The sequence below is a fragment of the Taeniopygia guttata genome, chromosome 35 (genome assembly GCF_048771995.1).
Source record: "Taeniopygia guttata chromosome 35, bTaeGut7.mat, whole genome shotgun sequence".
Classification (NCBI taxonomy): domain Eukaryota; kingdom Metazoa; phylum Chordata; class Aves; order Passeriformes; family Estrildidae; genus Taeniopygia; species Taeniopygia guttata.
Genome location: NC_133060.1, coordinates 825,337 through 844,363, shown reverse-complemented (window position 1 = coordinate 844,363; position 19,027 = coordinate 825,337). Strand labels below are relative to the sequence as shown.

Here is a 19,027-nt window from a genome sequence, read left to right as displayed (position 1 = left end):
CCATTTCCCCCACTTTTATCCCAAAATTCCCATTTTTATCCCCAAATTCCCGTTTTCCCCCTTTTATTCCCATTTTCCCCCCCAGGCCGGGTCACGTGACCGCGCAGCTGCCGCCCCTCCCCCCCCCGGGGCCGCTCCCGGGAACAGCTGGAAAAGGGGGGAGGGGAAATTCCGGGGTTTGTTAATTAATAACTAATTAATATGCATAACTGCTTAATTAGCCATTGCTGTCAGTAGTTATCAGTCGTTATTAGCCATTGTTGCCCAATTATTCATCATTATTTTGTAATTATTAGCGATTATTAGTGGTTATTAGCGATTATTAGCCATTATTGCCCAATTATTGATCATTATTTTGTAATTATTAGTCATTATTAGTTATCATAAATCATTATTTTCTAATTATTAGTGATTCTTAGTTATTATTAGCCATTATTTCCCAATTATTAGTCATTATTCATAGTTATTAGCCATTATTTCCTAAGTATTCGTAATAATTAGTAATTATTTCCCAATATTTATCATTATCTCCTAATTATCAGTCATTAGTCATAATTATTTTCTAATTAGTAATCATTATTCCTGATTCTTAATAATTATTTCCTACTATTAATCGTTATTCATCACAAATAATTATTCCTTCGTAATTAATAATGATTATTTCCTATTGTTAGCCGTTATTAGCCCAAATAACTAGCAATCATTTTTCATAATTATCCATTAATTATTAATTTTTAGCCATAATTTCCCATTAATTACCAATTATTAGCCATCACTCCAAACAAACCACGCCTCCTCATTTGCATAACCCCGCCCCTCGTTACACCCACACGTCAATCATCCTCATAACCCCGCCCCTTCCCGCCGCATCCTCACCCCAAACCCCGCCTTCCTCTCCTTTCCACCAATCAGCACTGTCGCTGAGTAGAACCGACCAATCAGCGTTGTCGCCGGGGGAGAACAACCAATCAGCGTTGTATCCGCGCGGGGTGGGGGCGTGGCCTGGCTGCCGTGAGGGGGAGGTGGCGGCGCCATTTTAGAGGCGAGCGGGGCAGGGGTGGATGGGGGACCTATGGGGATCTATAGGGGATTTATGGCGATCTATAGGGGATCTATGGGGGCGGGCTGGGTCCCGAGTGGGGCTGGGGGCTTCTCGGGAGGGTTCTGGGGGGTTTGGGGGCGTTTAAAGGGGTTTAAGGGGGTTTGGGGGGGGTGTATGGAATGGGGGGGGGCTGGGGGGGCGAGGCCTGGCTGGGATTTATGGGGCATCTATAGGGGATTTATAGAGGATCTATGGGGGATCTATAGGGGATTTATGGGGGATTTATAGGGGCTTTATGGGGGGTCTATAGGGGATTTATGGGGAGTCTGTGGGGGATTTATGGGGGGTCTATAGGGGATTTATGGGGAGTCTGTGGGGGATTTATGGGGGATCTATAGGGGAGGGGATCTATAGGGGAGGGGATCTGGGGAGTATCCGGAGTGGTTTCTGGGGATATCCGAAACCTATACGGCTATAGGGGATTTGGGGGAGGGTTCGAGGGGTCTATAGGGGATTTTTGGGGGTGGTTGAGTCCTATATGGCAACTATGGGGTCTATAGGGGATTTTGGGGGGGGGGATTCGGGCCCTGTATGGGACCTATGGGGGGCATTTTTGGGGTCTATAGGGGATTTTTGGGGGGGTTGGGCCCTATATGGGACCTATGGGAGGATTTTTGGGTCCGTAGGGGATTTTGGGGGGTGTTGGGCCCTATATGGGACCTATGGGGGGCATTTTTGGGGTCTATAGGGGATTTTTGAGGGGGGGTGGGCCCTATATGGGACCTGTGGGGTCTATAGGGGATTTTTGGGGTGGGATATGGGACCTGTGGGGTCTGTAGGGGATTTGGGGTGGATTTTGGGGTCTGTATGGGATCTATGGGGTTTATAGGGGACATTTGGGGTCTGTGGGTGCCGCCCAGCCCCGCCTGGGGCTCCTTTGGGGGGATCCGTGGGGGATTCCCTGGGGGATCTATAGGGGATCAGTGGGGGGATCCATTGGGGATTCCCTGGGGGATCCATAGGGGATTTATGGGGGATCCATAGGGGATTCCCTGGGGGGATCCCTGGGGGATTTATGGGGGATCTATAGGGGATTCTATGGAGGATCCATAGGGGATTTATGGGGGATCCATAGGGGATTCCCTGGGGGATTTATGGGGGATCCCTGGGGGATTCCATGGGGGATTTATGGGGGATTCTCTGGAGGATCTATAGGGGATTTATGGGGGATCTATAGGGGATTCCCTGGGGGGGATCCATGGGGGATCTATAGGGGATTCCCTGGGGGATTTATGGGGGATCCATAGGGGATTCCCTGGGGGATTTATGGGGGATCCATAGGGGATTCCCTGGGGGATTTATGGGGGATCCATGGGGGATTCCCTGGGGGGATCCATAGGGGATCCACACTTGATCTATGGGGAACATGTAGGGGATCTATAAGAGATGCACTGGGGCTCTGTAGGGGATCCATAGGGGATTCCCTGGGGGATTCTGTGGAGGATCTATAGGGGATCTATAGGGGATTCCCTGGGGGGATCCCTGGGGGATTTATGGGGGATCCATAGGGGATTCCCTGGGGGGATCCATGGGGGATCCACACTTGATCTATGGGGAGCCTATAGGGGATCTATAAGAGATGCACTGGGGCTCTATAGGGGATCCATAGGGGATCCATAGGGTGTCCATAGGCGCCGCCCAGGCCCCGCCGGGGGGCGCTGTCCCGTGCGCTGCCCCGGGGGGCCGAGGCCAGAGCAAGGCCGGGCCCAACCTACGGCCGGGGCCGTATGGATCCTATAGGGGAACCCCGCCGTGGGGCTGCCCCGGGGTCCGGCACGGCCCCGGCACACGCCGGCCCCTACACGCCCTCCTATAGATCCTGTAGGGGATCCTATAGATCCTATAGGGGATCCTATAGATCCTATAGGGGATCATATAGGGGATCCTATAGATCCCATAGGGGATCCTATAGATCCTATAGGGGATCCGGCACACGCCGGCCCCTACACGCCATCCTATAGATCCTATAGGGGATCCTATAGGGGATCCTATAGATCCTATAGGGAATCCTTTAGATCCTATAGGGGATCCGGCACACGCCGGCCCAGAGGGGATCCTATATATCCTATGGGGGATCCTATAGATCCTATAGAGGATCCTATAGATCCTATAGGGGATTATCCCATAGGGGATCCTATAGATCCTATAGGGGATCCTGTAAGGGATCCCAAATCCCCCATGGAAAATCCCAAATCCCCTATGGAAAATCCCAAATCCCCTATGGAAAATCCCGAATCCCCTATGGAAATGCCCTATGGAAATGCCCTATGGAAATCCCCTATGGAGGAATCGGGTCCCTCGGGACGAAGCCGCGGAGCAGAGCTCAGGTGAGGGAAAAAACGGGAATTTTGGGGGGAAAAACTGGAATTTTTTGGGAAAAAATCCGGGAATCTGGGGGGGGAAATGCAGGAATTTGGGAAAAAAACCCGGAATTTTGGAAAAAAATGAAATTTGGGGGAAAAAATAAGGGAATTTGGGGGGGAAAATGCGGGAATTTGGGGGAGAAAAAGTGAATTTGAGGGGAAATCTGGGAATTTGGGGGAAAACCCGGAAATTTTGGGAAAAAATGAAATTTGGAGGAAAAAATCAGGGGATTTGAGGGAAAAATGCAAATTTTGGGAATAAAATCCTGAAATTTGGGGAGAAAATGGAAATTTTTGGGAATAAAAATCCAGGAATTTTGGGGGAAAAAAATCGGGATCTATGGGGGAAAATCCGGGAATTTTGAGGGGAAAAAACGGATCTTAGGGGGAAAATCTGGGAATCGGAGGGAAAAAAATTGGAGTTTGGGGGAAAATTGAAATTTTTGGGGATATTTTGGGAATTTTTGGAGACACTTCTGGGGATATTTTGGGGATTTTTTATGGATATTTTGGGAATTTTGGGGAATATTTTGGGAATGTTTCAGGTCCCTCCCACAAAGGCGTGGGCGCCTCCCGTGGCCGCCCCACGTAAGAGCCGGAGGCAGAAAATTGGGGCAAAATTCCCAGAATTTGGGAAATTCCCGAAATTCCCAAGGGAACGACCCCGGGACCGGGGGAGAAGGGGAAATTGGGAAGGAAGGTTTTGGGAATTTTGGGATGAAATTTGGGAATTTTGGGGTCTCTCTCTCTCTCCCTCTGCAGATCACGGCCACCGAGAGACAAAATCCGGAGCAAAAATAGAATTTTGGGGCTTTTTTTGAGTTTTTTGGGGAATTTTTGAGCCTTTTTTGGGGAATATTTGGGATTTTTTTTGGGATTTTTTCTCCCCCTTTTTTTGGTGATTTAATTTTTTTTTTAATTTTTTTTGTTGGTTTTTTTGAGCGTTTAAAGGATTGTTTATTATTTTTGGAGCCTTTTTTCTATTTTTTTTTTCTTTTTCGAGGTTTTTATTTTTTTATCTTTTGGGGACGATTTTCCATCTTTAAATAAAAATTCCTCATTCCTGTGCATTTCTTTCCTTCCAATAAACATGAATAAAGATTTGGCATTTAAATTTATTTAAATGAATTCTTTCTTTCCTCCCCAAATACTCCCAATTTCCCCCCAAAAATATTCCTTTTTTTTCCCCATAAAATTCCTGATTTCTCTCCCAAAAAATCTCAATTCTTGTCTGACAAAATTCCCATTTTCCCCCCAAAAGTTCCCAATTTTACCCCCCAAAATTCCCGGGGTTTTCCCCAAAAAGTCCCATCTTTTCTCCCCAGAATTCCTTCTTTCCCCCCCTCTAAAATCCCCTCCAAATTCCAGGTTCGTTCCCCAGAAAAATTCCGGATTTCCCCCCCAAAAATACCATTTTTTTCCCCACAACCTCACCGTTTTCTCCCCCAAAAAATTCGAGTTTTTCCCCCCAAAAAATTATATTTTTTTCCCCCAAAAATTCCCATTCTCCCCCCAAAACCTCCCAATTATCCCCCCAAAAATTCCCCTTTTTCTCCCTATAAAATTCCTGATTTCCCCCAAAAATTCCCGAATATTTCCCCCACAACCTCACCATTTTCTCCCAAAAAAATTCAGTATTTTCTCCAAAAAAAAGTCCCATTTTTTCCCAAAAAGTTTCCATTTTCCCCCCAAAACCTCCCAGTTATCCCCCGCAAAAATTCCCCTTTTTCTCCCCATAAAATTCCCGATTCCTCCCCAAAAATTCCCGCCTTTTGCCCAAAAATATTCCCGGTTTTTCCCCCTCTTTTCCCGCTTTTTTTTTCCCGGGAATGACGCGAGCCCCGTGACTCAAATGGCGGGAATTTCCCAGTGGGGCGTGGCCTCTGCCTAAACCACGCCCCCTTCCCCTCTCCGCCAATCACATCGCGCCGTGGGCGTGGCCGCCGCCCGCCGCTATAACCCCGGGGCCGCGGGTTCGAATCCCGCGTCTCCCTCGCCATGTCCGTGGTGGTGGCGGCGGTCGCGGCCACCGCGCGGTGTCCGGGCCGGGTCTGGGGACATCCCGAGGGTGTCCCCGCGGCGGTGGCACCGTCCCCACCTCGGCACTTCACCTTCGAGCCGCTCCCGCCGCCCCCCGGCCCCTCCCGGCCTCGGCGGCGACATCGCCGCGTTCTTTATCCGCCCGCTGTGAGTATGGCTGGGATTTTTTGGGGGGGGTCTTAACCCGAATTTAGAGGTTTTGGGGTGGTTTGGGTCATCCTATATCCGTCATGTCGCCTGTAGATACCAGGAGTCACTTCTAGCCACGCCTAAACCCCCCCTGAACTCGCCCAAAACTTCAGAACTTTGCCCCAAACTTCCTCCAGATTCGCCTCAAACTTCGAAAATTTCCCCCAAACTTGCCCCAAACTCGCCCTAAGCTTCGAAAATTCGCCCTAAACTTTGCCCAGACTCGCCCCGATCCCCCTGAAAATGGCCCTGAACCCCCTCAAATCTGCCCTCAACTTCTCCAAATTCGCCCGGAACTTCTCAAACTCGTCCTAAACTTCCCAAATTCGCCCTAAAACCCCCAAATTCGCCCTAAACCCCCCCAAACTCACCCTAAACCCCCCAAACTCGCCCTAAAGTCCTCCAAATTCATCCTGAACTGCCCCAAACTCGCCTTAAACTTCCCCAAACTCGTCCTAAACTTCCCCAAATTCTCCTTCAACTCCTTCAAATTCGCCCTTAACCACCCCAAACTAGCTCTAAACTTCTCCAAATTCCCCCTAAACCCCCCAAACTCGTCCTAAACTCCAAATTCCTCGTGAACTGCCCCAAACTCGCCTTAAACGTCACCAAATTCGCCCCAACCCCCCTCAAACTCGCCCTGAACCTCCCCAAATTCACCCAAAACTTGCCCAAATTCTCCCTAAACCCCCCCAAACTCGCCCTAACGCCCCCCAGGCGCCCTCAAACCCCCCCACGCTCCCCCTCCCCAACCCCCTCCACCCCCCAAATCCCCCCCAAATCCCCCGAACCCCTCCCAAATCCCAAATTCCCGGAATTCCCCGCAGGGTGGGGGAGGCTGAGTCACTTCCACTGCTCCGCTCTGACTCAGCCCGGCGCCCTCGGGGCCGGATTTGGGCCCCTCCCCGCCGAGTTCTCTGCTCCAGGTTGGGATTTATGTACCCAAAAACCGAGGGAATTTTATCCCAAAATGGGATTTATTTGCCCAAAATTGGAATTATTTACCCCAGAGGAGGGTCAATTCCCCTAACCCCTTTTTGAAGCTAAGCAGGGTCCGCCCAGGTTGGATGGGTTCCCCAGCCTGACTAGGGGAATATTTAGCCCAAAAAAGGGTTTTTTTTCCCCAAAAAATGTCCTGATTAGGATTTATTTGCCCCAAAACAGGTTATTTCATCCCGGATTGGGAGTTATTTACCCCAAAATAGGAATTATTTACCCCAGGGGAGTTAATTCCCCCAAACCCGTTAGTGAACCGCCCAGGTTGGATGGGTTCCCCAGCCTGACTAGGGGAATATTTAGCCCAAAAAAGGGTTTTTTCCCCCCAAAATCCCCTGATTAGGGTTTATTTGCCCCAAAACAGGTTATTTCATCCCGGATTGGGAGTTATTTACCCCAAAATAGGAATTATTTACCCCAAACAAAGGAGGGTTAACTCCCCTAACCCCTTTTCGAAGCTAAGCAGGGTCCGCCCTGGTCACCCCTTGGATGGGTTCCCCAGCCTGACTAGGGGAATATTTAGCCCAAAAAAGGGGTTTTTCCCCCCAAAATCCCCTGATTGTGATTTATTTGCCCCAAAACAGGTTATTTCATCCCGGATTGGGAGTTATTTACCCCAAAATAGGAATTATTTACCCCAGGGGAGTTAATTCCCCCAATCCTGTTAGTGAAGCTAAGCAGGGTCCGCCCGGGTCACCCCTTGGATGGGTTCCCCAACCCGCCCTTCCCCACCTCGAATCCCACCTCGGCGCCCTTTTCCCAACGGGAATTTTCCCCGGAATTCTCCCCTCCGGTTGATCCCTGAGCCAATTTTGGGATTAATTTCATTTTTCCCCGTGCAGGTTCGCCGCCCGCTGCCCTCGGAAGAGCCGAGCGCCGCCAAGCGCCTCCTGCTGCTGCTCCTGGCCGTGGTGAGCGCCCAAATCTACAGCGCGCCCGGCGACGCCGACGCCGCTTCGGGGGCCAGGACGGCCCCGGGGACACCCCTGGGGACACCCCCGGGGACACCCCCGGGGACACCCCCGGTCCTCGAGGGTCCCCAAATTCCCACCGGGAACGGGAACAGCACCGGGAACGGGAACGGCACCGGGACCGCGCCGGGCGGCGGTTTCTGCCCCGCGGCGCCGCTTCTGTCGCCCCCTGGTGGCGCCACGGGGAACTGAGCGACCCCCAAAACCCCTCCCGGGGGCGGCGCCCAAAAGTGCCACGCCCCCCTTGGGCTAATTAACGAGGTCCTTAATTAAGGACCAGGAGATGGAAGAAGGCAGGATGCTAAACAATCCCAGGAGTGCCACGCCCCCCTGGACTAATTAACGAGGTCCTTAATTAAAGACGAAGAGATGGAAGTCCCAGGAGTGCCACGCCCCCCTGGGCTGATTAACGAGGTCGTTAATTAAAGACGAAAAGATGGAAGAGTGCAGCTGGACAATCCCAGGAGTGCCACGCCCCCCTGGGCTAATTAACGAGGTCATTAATTAAGGTTGAAGAGCTGGCGGCTGGATAATCCCAGTTTGGAACTGGGAGCACTGGGAAGGGGTCGAGCCACAGATTGAGATGGATTTTCCCATCCCTTAATTAATTAGCTGGTTGGTTAAACTCTAATTAATGACCAGCTCCTTAATTAGCTGCCATTAATTGAGGTGGGAACAAAGCCAATATTTGGATTTTGAGGTTCCTCCATCCCAGTTCGGAACTGGGAGCACTGGAAAAGGGCGTGGTCAGGACGGCCTCGTTAACGAGATTTTAATTAACGAGGTCACCTCTACCTCAGCTTCAGCGCCTGTGGGTGCTGAATTGGTTATTAATTATTTATTATAATTATTTATTTGTTATTTATTTCTTCTTATTGATTTGTTCTTATTTATTAATTATTTATTATTTATTTATTAATCCCCTCTGGGTGATTGATTGTGACTCAGTTTGGGGGGGATTTTTAATATTTTACCTAATTAAAGTCATCGAGTGAACTAATTGACAAGTGTTGTGTCTTAAATGGAATTTCCTGAGCCCAGAATGGGGGAAAATGGTGGAAAAATCCAAATTTTTGGGGCATTTTATCCCAAATTTTTATGAAAAATAATGAATAAATCCCAATTTTTGGCATTTTCAGCTCAAAGTCAGATTTTTATTGACCCGACTCTGAAAATACAAAGTCATAAAAGTAACAAAAGACCAAAAAAATTCAATTTTTCCTTAAAAAAAAAAAGTTAAAAAAAGATTGGGAAAAACCCCCAAAAAATCAAAAGAAAATAAAATCTTTCCTCTCACACCCACATTTGGTGCCACTCATGACCCAAATTTCCTTTTTTACCCCTAATTTTGAGGTTTTTTCCCCCTGAACTAGGTCTTCTTTTTTTTCTCAAGTTTTTAAGCATTTTCCTAAAATTTTAATTTCCCCCAAATTTTTGAGTTTCTTTTCTGGAATTTTGAGGGTTTTCCTAAATTATTGGTGTTTTTTCCCCAATATCTGGGGTTTATTCAGGTTTTTTTTCCTATTTTTTTTCTGTTTTTCCCAAATTTTTTATGTTTTTCCTGATTTTTTTGGTTTTTTCCAAATTTCTGTTGTTTTTTCCAAATTTTTCATGTTTTTTTTTTCCAATTTTTGCTTTTTTCTTTCCCCCCAAATTTAGGAGTGGGAGGTTAGGAAGAGCTCCCAGTGTTGGGTTGGCCAATCCCAGTTGAGCACTGGGAGGACTGGGAATGATGGGAATTCCCCGCCATCATTAATTAGCCAATTAATCATCCCCTAATTAGTTTGAGGTCGTTAATTTGCCATGAAAATTCAACGGCACCAACCCAAGGTTGGGTCTCGGGTTGGCCAACCCGTTGGGCACCGGGAGCACCGGGAACGCCGGGAACCGACCGGAGCCGTGCGATGATGGGAATTCCCCATTCCCACATGGAATTAATCAATTAAATCACCTCTAATTAATTAGGGATCGTTAATTGGGCACCGAATTGAACGGGAATAAACGGAGACCAAACCCAACGTTGGGTCTCGGGTTGGCCAAGCCCCGTTGGGCACCGGGAGCACCGGGAACGCCGGGAACCGAGCGGAACCGCGCCGACACCCCGCCTGCCCCTTAATGACCCAACCGGGCCCGGCCCTCGTTAACCACCGCGCTAATTACCCACCGGGAACCCCGGGAACGCGCGGCCCGGCAGCGCCAACGCCCAGGGCAGCTCCAGCGCCGTCGGCACGGCCGAGGAGCCCGGGAACGCCGGGAAGGCCAAACCGGGCGCCGCCGGCGCCGCCGGCACCAGGGAGGAGGAGGAGGAAGAGGAGGAAGAGGAGGAGGAGAAGGAGGAGGAAGAGGAGGACGAGGCGGCGGCGCCGGCCTTGCCGTGGGTGCGCTGGTGCCGGTTGAGGTGCGAGCTGCGGCTGAAGCACTTGCCGCACTCGCGGCACTTGTAGGGCTTCTCGCCGGTGTGGACGCGCCGGTGGATGGTGAGCTCGGAGCGCTGGATGAAGCTCTTGCCGCACTCGGCGCACTGGAAGGGTTTCTCGCCCAGGTGCGTGCGCTGGTGCGTCAGGAGGTTGGAGGAGACGCTGAAGCGCTTGCCGCACTCGCGGCACGCGTACGGCTTCTCGCCGGTGTGCATCCGGCGGTGGATGGTGAGGTCGGATTTCTGGATGAAGCCTTTGGCGCAATCCTGGCACTTGTAGGGTTTCTCGCCGGTGTGGATGCGCCGGTGCTTGACCAGCGCCGAGCGCTGCCCGAAGCTCTTCCCGCACTCCTGGCACTTGTACGGCTTCTCCGCCACCGCCGCCGCCGCCTCCTCCGGCCGCCGCCCGCAATCCTGGCACAACCCCCGGCTTTTCCCGCAATCCAGGCATTTCGGCGACGCCGAACCGCCGGTGCCGCCGGCGGCGCCGCCGTGAGAGCGTTGGTGCTTCAGCAACGCCGCGCCTTGACCGAAACACCGCCCGCACTGCCCGCACTGGAAGAGCCGCCCGTTGCGGTGAGCCGCCAGGAACCCGGCCAGGTGCTCGGGGCAGCGGTAGGACGCGCGCTCGGCCGCGTGGATCTTGCGGTGCCGGTCCAGGTGGGAGCTGACGCTGAAGCGTTTGCCGCAGTCGCCGCAGGAGTACGGCCGCTCGCCGGTGTGGACGCGCTGGTGCCGCTCCAGGTCAGAGCGTTGGATGAACCCTTTGCCGCAGTCGCCGCAGGCGAACGGCCGCTCGCCGGTGTGGATGCGCCGGTGCTGCGTCAGGTTGGAGCCGCGGCTGAAGCTCTTGCCGCAGTCGCCGCAGCGGTGCGGCCGCTCGCCCGTGTGCGTCTTGCGGTGCTTGGCCAACGCCGAGCGCTGCCCGAAGCTCTTCCCGCAATCCGGGCAGCGGTACGGCGCCGATTCAGCCGCCGCCGCCGCCGTTTTGGTTCTGGCGCGGGGCTGCTCGGGCGGTCCCGGCCCGCCGGCGTGGGTGCGGCGGTGCCGGTCCAGGTGGGAGCTGACGCTGAAGCGTTTGCCGCAGTCGCCGCAGGCGTACGGCCGCTCGCCCGTGTGGACGCGCCGGTGCCGCTCCAGGTCGGAGCGCTGGATGAACCCTTTGCCGCAGTCGCCGCAGCGGTGCGGCCGCTCCCCGGTGTGGATGCGCCGGTGCTGCGCCAGGTTGGAGCCGCGGCTGAAGCCTTTGCCGCAGTCGCCGCAGCGGTGCGGTTTTTCCACCGCCGCCGCCGTGCCGCCGCGTTCCGGCTGACGGCGGCGCCGGCCGCAGTCGGAGCAGCGCCGGGGCTGGGCTGCGCTTTTGCCGCACTCCGAGCAGTTGCCGGCGGGTTTTCGGTTCTTCCCGGCGGATGGAGGGTTGGGATCGGTCGGTGCCGGCGGTTCCTGGGTGGCCGCAGGGGTGGGATCGTCCTCGGAGCCGCTATCGGCGCCGGCGCCTGCGGCGGGGTGGGAGAACCTGAATTGCAGCCAAACTCCTCCAGGATTCCATGGGTTGGCTTGGCGTTGAGTGTTGACTATTGACCATTGACTTGTTGACCCCCAAAAATTCCGTCCCACCCAAATTTTTGCATGGAATTCCACGGGTTGGGTTGGCACCAGCTATTGACCTTGACCATGGATCCATCAACCCAAAAAGTCCCAAAAAGTCCCAAAAAATCCCAAATTTTTCCATGGAATTCCATGGGTTGGGTTGACCTTGACCTGGTTGACAGCCAAACCTTCTTCTCCACCCAAAATTCCCAAAAAACCCCACAAGATCTTCCATAAATTCCCTTTTGGATGCCCACACTGCCCCTTTTTTGGGAATTTTTTTGGGGAAAGCCCCAAAACTCACCCCCATCTTTGGCCGTTCCCAAAAAACCCCACAAGATCTTCCAAAAATTCCATTCTGGATGCCCCCCAACACCGGTTTTTTTGGGAATTTCTGGGGAAAAACCCCAAAACTCACCCCCATCTTTGGGCGTTCTCCTGCGGTTCCGGCGTTTTCCGGCCTGGCCCTGCTCCCGCACCAATTCCCGCAGGATTTTCTCCACGCGGCTCCTCCCGGCGGTCTGGAGGATCCGTCCCAGCTGCCGGCGCAGCTCCGGCTCTGCCCCTCCCCCGTCGCCCGCGACCCCCGGCGGAGCCGGCGGCGCCGGTGGGGGGGAGGGGTGGGGCAGGTCCCCCTCAGCTTCGGCCGCTGGAGAGGGGAAAAAAGGGGGAAAAACGTTGGGATTTGAGGAATTCCCCGAAATCTGAGAGGATTTGTGGGGGGTTTACAGAGGGATTCCTGAAAATCCCAAAGATTTTGGAGGAATTACTGGAAATCCCAAAGATCTTGGGGGAATTCCTGGAAATCCCAAAGATTTTGGGCAAATGTTAAGGAAAATTCCTGAAAATTCCAAAGACTTTGTGGGGGTGGGGGGGGGAGGGATTCCTGAAAATTCCAAATATTTTGGTCGAATTTTAAGGAAAATTCCTGAAAATCCCAAAGGTTTTTGGGGGGATTCCTGAAAATCCCAAAGATTTCCATCAAATTTAAGGGATTCTCAAAATTTTAAGGAATATAATCAAATTTGGGGAGAATTCCCTTGGTTGGGTTGGCCAACTGGAAGAGCCCAAACCCACTTTGGGTTGCGTTGGCCAACTGGAAGACCCAATCCCCCCTTGGCCAAGCCCCGTTGGCCACCGTTGACTCACCGGCGCCCAGGCCGCGTCTCCGGTGCGATTCGGCGAAGGCGGTGATCCGCGGCCAACTGATGGCGATTTCCTCGGCTGCCGGGGCAAAAACCGGGAATTTTGGGAATTTCCAGAGTTCGTTTTCCCAGCCCGGCTCCGTTTTGGGGTGAAATCCACAAATTTCGGGCAAATTTTGGTGATTTTTAAGAGAAAAAAACATTCCAGGGAAACTGCGGCAGCCAAATCCCAGCTGGAATTTTGGGGGCTCAAAAATTCAGATTTTTTTTTGGGTATTGCCACTGGGAATCACCCAAAAAATCCTAAATTTTGTCAAATTTCTGCCTTGGGGAATGCTCAAAATTTTTCCCAAAAAAATCCCAAAATTTCCCCCCAAAAAAATCCCAAAATTCCCCCCCCAAAATTCTCCACTAATAATTCCCCAAAAATTCCCAAAATTCCCGAATTTCAGGGTGGCCTTACCCAAGGAAATGACGTTCTCGTAGTTCTCCTGCATCTCCCCCAGAATCCCAAATCCGAGCCTGAAAAATCCCAAAAATCCCTATAAGGATCCCAAAATCCCAAATTTTGGGGCTTTGTTGGGAGCTGCTTCCCCATTTTTGGGGGGAATTTTGGGGTTATTTGGGAGAATTTTGGGATTATTTACGGGAAATTTGGGTTCGATTTGGGGGAACTTTGGGGGATATCTTGGGAGAATTTTGGGGTGGATTTGGGAGAAATTTGGGGGGATATATTGAGATAATTTTGGGGGGATTTTAGGGGAAATTTTAGGGTAATTTTTGGAGAATTTTGGGGTAATTTTTGGATTATTCGGGGGCATTTTTGGGAGGATTTGGGGGAATTTTTAGAGAAGATTTGTGGGGTAATTTTAGGATGATTTAAGGAGGAATTCTGGGATCATTTCGGGACAACTTGGGCTGGATTTTGGGACCATTTGGGGGGAATTTGGGACTTGCCGGACCCTGCTGGGGGAGGGGGGATCAGCACGGGGTCCCCCCGGTTTGGGGATCCCGATCCCGAAACCGATCCCAATTCTGAAACCGATCCCAGTCCCGATCCCAGTCCCGATCCTGATCCCAGTCTGGACCCAATCCCAGACCAGATCCCAGCCCCGATCCCAGTACCGGTCCCGCTCCCGACCCGGTTCGAATCCCGCTCCGGACCCGCTCCCGTTCCCGAGCCCGTTCTAATCCCGCCCCAATCTCGATCCCCGTCCCGGTCCCGATCCCGCTCCGATCCCGATCCCGATCCCGATCCCGCTCCGATCCCGCTCCAGTCCCGGTCCCGGTCCCGACCCGGCTCTGATCCCGCTCCGATCCCGCTCCAATCCCGGTCCCGGTCCCGATCCCGATCCCGATCCCGATCCCGGTCCCGGTCCCGCTCCGATCCCGCTCCCGCTCCAATCCCGGTCCCGGTCCCGACCCGGTTCTAATCCCGCTCCAATCCCGCTCCCGGTCCCGGTCCCGCTCCCGCTGGAGGCGGCTCCCGGCGTGACCCGGATACAGAGGAGCCGCCGCCTCCTCCCTCTCCCCTCCTCCTCCTCCTCCTCCTCCTCCTCCTCCTCCTCCTCCCTCCCCCCTTCCCTCCTCCTCCTCCTCCTCCTCCCTCCCCCCTTCCCTCCTCCTCCTCCTCCTCCCTCCCCCTCCATCCCCCCTTCCCTCCTCCTCCTCCTCCTCCCTCCCCCTCCATCCCCCCTTCCCTCCTCCTCCTCCTCCTCTTCCTTCTCCCTCCTCCCTCTCCCCTCCCGCTCTTCCTCCTCCTCCTTTTCCCCTTCTTCCCCCTCCCCCTCCTCCAAAAACATCCCAGGGAATCGCCCCAGAAATTCCCAGGATGCTTCAAGAATTCCCCAAGATTTCCCCCCAAAAAATTCCCAAGATACCAAAAAAATATTCTCAAAGAATTCCCAAGGATTTGCCCCAGAAATTCCCAAAGTATTCCCAGAGATTTGCACCCAAAAATTCCCAAAATAACCCCTAAGAATTCCCAAATATTTGCCCCAAAAATTCCCAAAACGTCCCCCAAAATTTCCAAGAGATGCCCCAAGAATTCCTGATTTTCCCAGGGATTATTCCCAGTTTTTCCCCCGATTTCATCTCCAAGGAAAAATTCTGGAATTCCTCGCTAAATCTAATTTTTATTCACATTACAAACAAAGAAGAGAACTCCAAAAAATCCAAAAAAACCGCCGGGAAAAGCCCCGGAATTCCCGCTTGGCCCCCACCCCGATCCAAGAGGATTTTTGGGATCAAATCCAATTTTTTCCCCCAATTTTCCATCCCGATTTCGGCATTTCCTTCCCGATTTTTCGGGATCTTCCTGTTGAATAAATACAATAAATTACGGAACCACCCGGAATTCCGGATTTTCCACAAAACCTCCGGATCGCGGCTTTCGCCCCCCCCAAAAAATCCCAAAAACCACCCAAAATTCCTGGATTTTCTCCAACTCCATCCCACGGATTTATTTTTTCCTGGGAAAACTCACACAGGGCGGGATTTTTTTCCGGAAAAAACGGAAATTCCATCTTTTTTTTTCTGTGTCTACCCTACTTTCCTACTCTACCCTACTCAAAACTACGGCCAGCGATGTCGGGAACGCTTCCCGCGGAAAAATTTCCTGAATTTTCTTTTCACCCTTCCGGCATTTCCTCCTCTTTGTGACTCCGGAGCTGCCTCCGGAGCTGGGATCCCGTCCCAAAATTCCGGCCGGGATCGTGGAGCCATCGGTGCTTGGCCAATGCTGACGGGTCTCCGAAGGTTCTTCCACATTCGGAGCAGGATTTTTGGGATTCCACCGAGGATTCCCCACTTTTTTGGGATTCCACCGAGGATTCCCCACTTTTTTGGGATTCCACCGAGGATTCCCCACTTTTTTGGGATTCCACCGAGGATTCCCCACTTTTTTGGGATTCCACCAAGGATTTCCCACTTTTTTGGGATTCCACCGAGGATTCCCCACTTTTTTGGGATTCCTTGTGGACCCGTTGATGCTTGGCCAACAATGAAGAATCAGCCAAGGATTCCCCACATTTCTGGGATTCCACCAAGGATTCCCCACTTTTCTGGAACTCCTCATGGACCCGTTGGTGCTTGGCCAACGCCGACGGATCGGCGAAGGATTTCCCGCACTCGCCGCAGCTTTTCCGGGCTCCGGCTCCGTGCGCTCGCTGGTGCTTCTGGAAGTGCAGGGTGGAATTAAAACTCTTCCCGCACTCGCCGCAGACGTGGGGCCGGCCCCCGGCGTGCGTCCGCTGGTGCCGGTAGAGGTGGGACGTCCTCCCGAAGCTCTTGCCGCACTCGGGACACTCGTAGGGTTTCTCGCCGGTGTGAATCCGCTGGTGCCGCTCCCAGTGGGAGCTCCAGGAGAAACTCTTCCCGCAGTCCCCGCACCGGTACGGCTTCTCGGCGCCGGGCCCGCCGTGGGAGCTGCGCCGGTGCCGCGCGTACTGCGAGCGCGCGCCGAAGCCTTTGCCGCACTCCTCGCAGCGGAACGGGCCCTCGCCCAGGTGGATGCGTTGGTGCTTCACCAACGCCGGCGCGTCGCCGAAGCTCTTGCGGCACAGCGAGCACTTGTAGGGCCGGACGCCGGTGTGCGTCCGTTGGTGCCGCTCGAAGTGGAGGATGCTGCCGAAACTGCGCCCGCAGTAGGTGCAGATGTAGGAGCGGCCGCCGGCGTGGCCGCGCTGGTGCCGGTAGAGGTGGGAACTCCTGGAGAAGCTCTTGCCGCACTCGGGGCACTCGTAGGGCTTCTCGCCGGTGTGAATGCGCTGGTGCCGAAGCCAATGGGAGCTCCAAGAGAAGCTCTTGCCGCAGTCGCCGCACCGAAAGGGCAAATCGCCGGTGTGGAGCCGCCGGTGCGTGGCCAACTCTTTGTTGCGCCGGAAACTCTTCCCGCACTCCTGACACGTGTAGGGAAGGCCGCGTGGCTTTTCTGGCGCCGCCTCGGCGCTGCCGTGGCCGCGCTGGTGCCGGTAGAGGTTGGAGGAGACGTTGAAGCTCTTGCCGCAGTGGGCGCAGCGGAACGGCTTCTCGCCGGTGTGCGTCCGGCGGTGCTTGGAGAAGTGGGAGCTGCAGCTGAAGCTCTTGCCGCACTCGGCGCACTCGTAGCTCTTCTGGAGCACGATGATGCTCTTGAAGTTGGAGAAACTCTGCGACTTGGCGCTCCTCCCGCTCCGCCGGCCCTTCGCCGACGTGCCGGGGTCGATCTGCTGCACCACGGTCCAGCGCAGCGTCTCCCGCTCCGAGAGCTCGGCGCTCGCCAAGAGCGCGCCGGGCTCCAGCTCCACCACCTCCGGAGCGGCCGCCAGCGCCGGGTCCGAGTCCGGCGTTCCTGGGGTTCGGGAGAGGGGGAAAAGGGGAATTCTGGGGGGCTTTCCCATTTTTTGTGGATTTTTAAATGGGGTTTTCCAGTTTTTTTTTGAATTTTCCCTATTTTTTACAGGGTTTTCCCATTTTTGTAGAATTTTTTACAGGGTTTTCCCATTCTTGTGGAATTTTTAATGGGGTTTTCCCATTTTTTGCAGAATTTTCCCCATTTTTTACTGGGTTTTCCCATTTTTTGCAGAATTTTCCCCGTTTTTTACTGGGTTTTCCCATTTTTGTGGAATTTTCCACATTTTTTACAGCATTCTCCCATTTCCCCCCCACCGCCACTTTTTATGGGACTTTTCCCCATTTTTTATGGGATTTCCCCCTGTTTTTTGTGGGATTTCCCCCCATTTTTATGGGATTTCTCCCATTTCCCATGGGATTTTATTCCACTTTTATAATGGGATTTTCCCCCCATTTTTAGTGAGATTTCCCCCCATTTTTAATGGGATTTTCCCCCATTTTTGGTGGGATTTCTCCCATTTCCCATGGGATTTTTTCCGCCGTTTCCCGTGGGATTTTTTCCCACATTTTCACGTGATTTCCATGGGGATAGAAATGATCAATCCCATTAATTTTAATCTCAATTTTCCCCCTCAATTCCCTGATGAAATCCCATGGGAATGGGATTTTTGGGATAGGAAATGAGGGGGAAAAAAAAAAAATCCCATTAATGGGAAAATAATGGAATTCCCACAGGATTTGGGGGCCGATTTCCATCGGGACTGAGGACACTGATTTATGGGATTTGTGGGATTTATGGGATTTTCCCAAGGATCCTTCCTGAACTTACCCTGGATCCCGTTGGGGTCGTAGGGATCTTCCTCCCCCTCATCCCCAAAAATCACCTCCGGCTCCGGCTCCTCCTCATCCTCCTCTTCCTCCCCCCATGGATCCATCGCCCGCCCCGGGATCCTGGAAAATCCCAAAAACAAACAAACAGACAAAAAAATATTTCCAGATCTACAAATTCCCTCAAATTTCAGTCCCCCAAAAATCCCAGCCCCCCCAAAAAAATTCCAGGAATGAAAGGATCCCCAAATTTCCATTTCTTCCAGGATTTAAAGACCCCAAATCCTCAAATTTTCCACGAATTAAAGACCCTAAATCCTCACATTTCCAGGAATTAGAGACCCCAGATTTTCTCCCAATAATTAAAGACCCCAAATTCCCAATTTTTTCCAGGAATTAAAGACCCCCAAACCCCCAAAATTCCCAGAAATTCCACGACCCCAAACCCCCAATTTTTCCAGGAAATTAAAGACCCCAAATCCCTATTTTCCTCAGAAATTCCACCACCCCCAAATCCCCATTTTCCCCAGGAATCAACGACTCCAAACCCCCAAATTTCCCAGGAATTAAAGACCCCCAAACCCCCCAAATTCCCAGAATTTCCACGACCCCAAATCCCCAAATTTTCTCCCAATAATTAAAGACCCCAAATCCCCAATTTTCCCAACAATTAAAGACCCCCAAATCCCCAAATTTCCCAGGAATTCCACAACCCAAAACTCCCAATTTCCCCGGGAATCCCGACCCCAAATCTCCAAATTTCCCGGGAATTCCGGCCCCAACCCCCCCCCCCCAAATCCTCGCAATTCCCCTCCCCCACCCGCCCCTCCCCCCACCCCACCGGGACAAAGCCGCGGCCTCTCCCCCTCCCCTCCCCCACCCCCCAAAAAAAAAAAATCCCCAAAAAAAGCGAAAAAATCCCCCCTACTCCAAACCCGCTCCCGTTTTCATTCCCCTCTTTTTTTCCACAATTTTTTCCCCTTTTCCCCCCATTTTTCCCCTTTTCCCCCGATTTTCTCCCTCTGGCGGCCGCCCCCCACCTTTGCTTTTTCCTG

At 52.8% G+C, this 19,027-nt stretch overlaps 2 protein-coding genes and 1 long non-coding RNA gene across 3 annotated transcripts; 2 read left to right on the top strand and 1 right to left on the bottom strand.

The window, feature by feature from the left end:
- The first annotated feature begins 1,863 nt into the window (after window positions 1-1,863).
- Window positions 1,864-4,583, top strand: LOC121468728 (uncharacterized). Its single transcript, XR_012052551.1, has 2 exons — window positions 1,864-3,429; window positions 4,228-4,583. It is a non-coding gene; the product is annotated as an uncharacterized lncRNA (long non-coding RNA).
- A 331-nt stretch (window positions 4,584-4,914) lies between these two features.
- On the top strand, window positions 4,915-8,661 carry IER3 (immediate early response 3). Its single transcript, XM_041712772.2, has 2 exons — window positions 4,915-5,652; window positions 7,533-8,661. The coding sequence occupies exons 1-2, from the start codon at window positions 5,464-5,466 to the stop codon at window positions 7,851-7,853; spliced, it is 510 nt and encodes a 169-aa protein (XP_041568706.2). The 5' UTR covers window positions 4,915-5,463; the 3' UTR covers window positions 7,854-8,661.
- A 123-nt stretch (window positions 8,662-8,784) lies between these two features.
- Window positions 8,785-18,428, bottom strand: LOC121468711 (uncharacterized). Its single transcript, XM_072921011.1, is given in 9 exon segments — window positions 8,785-10,032; window positions 10,034-11,573; window positions 12,086-12,316; window positions 12,817-12,891; window positions 13,276-13,334; window positions 14,236-14,378; window positions 15,024-15,129; window positions 15,447-17,142; window positions 17,974-18,428. Coding segments are annotated over 9 exon segments (4,365 nt in total). The 5' UTR covers window positions 18,230-18,428; the 3' UTR covers window positions 8,785-9,773.
- Between the last annotated feature and the right edge of the window lie 599 nt (window positions 18,429-19,027).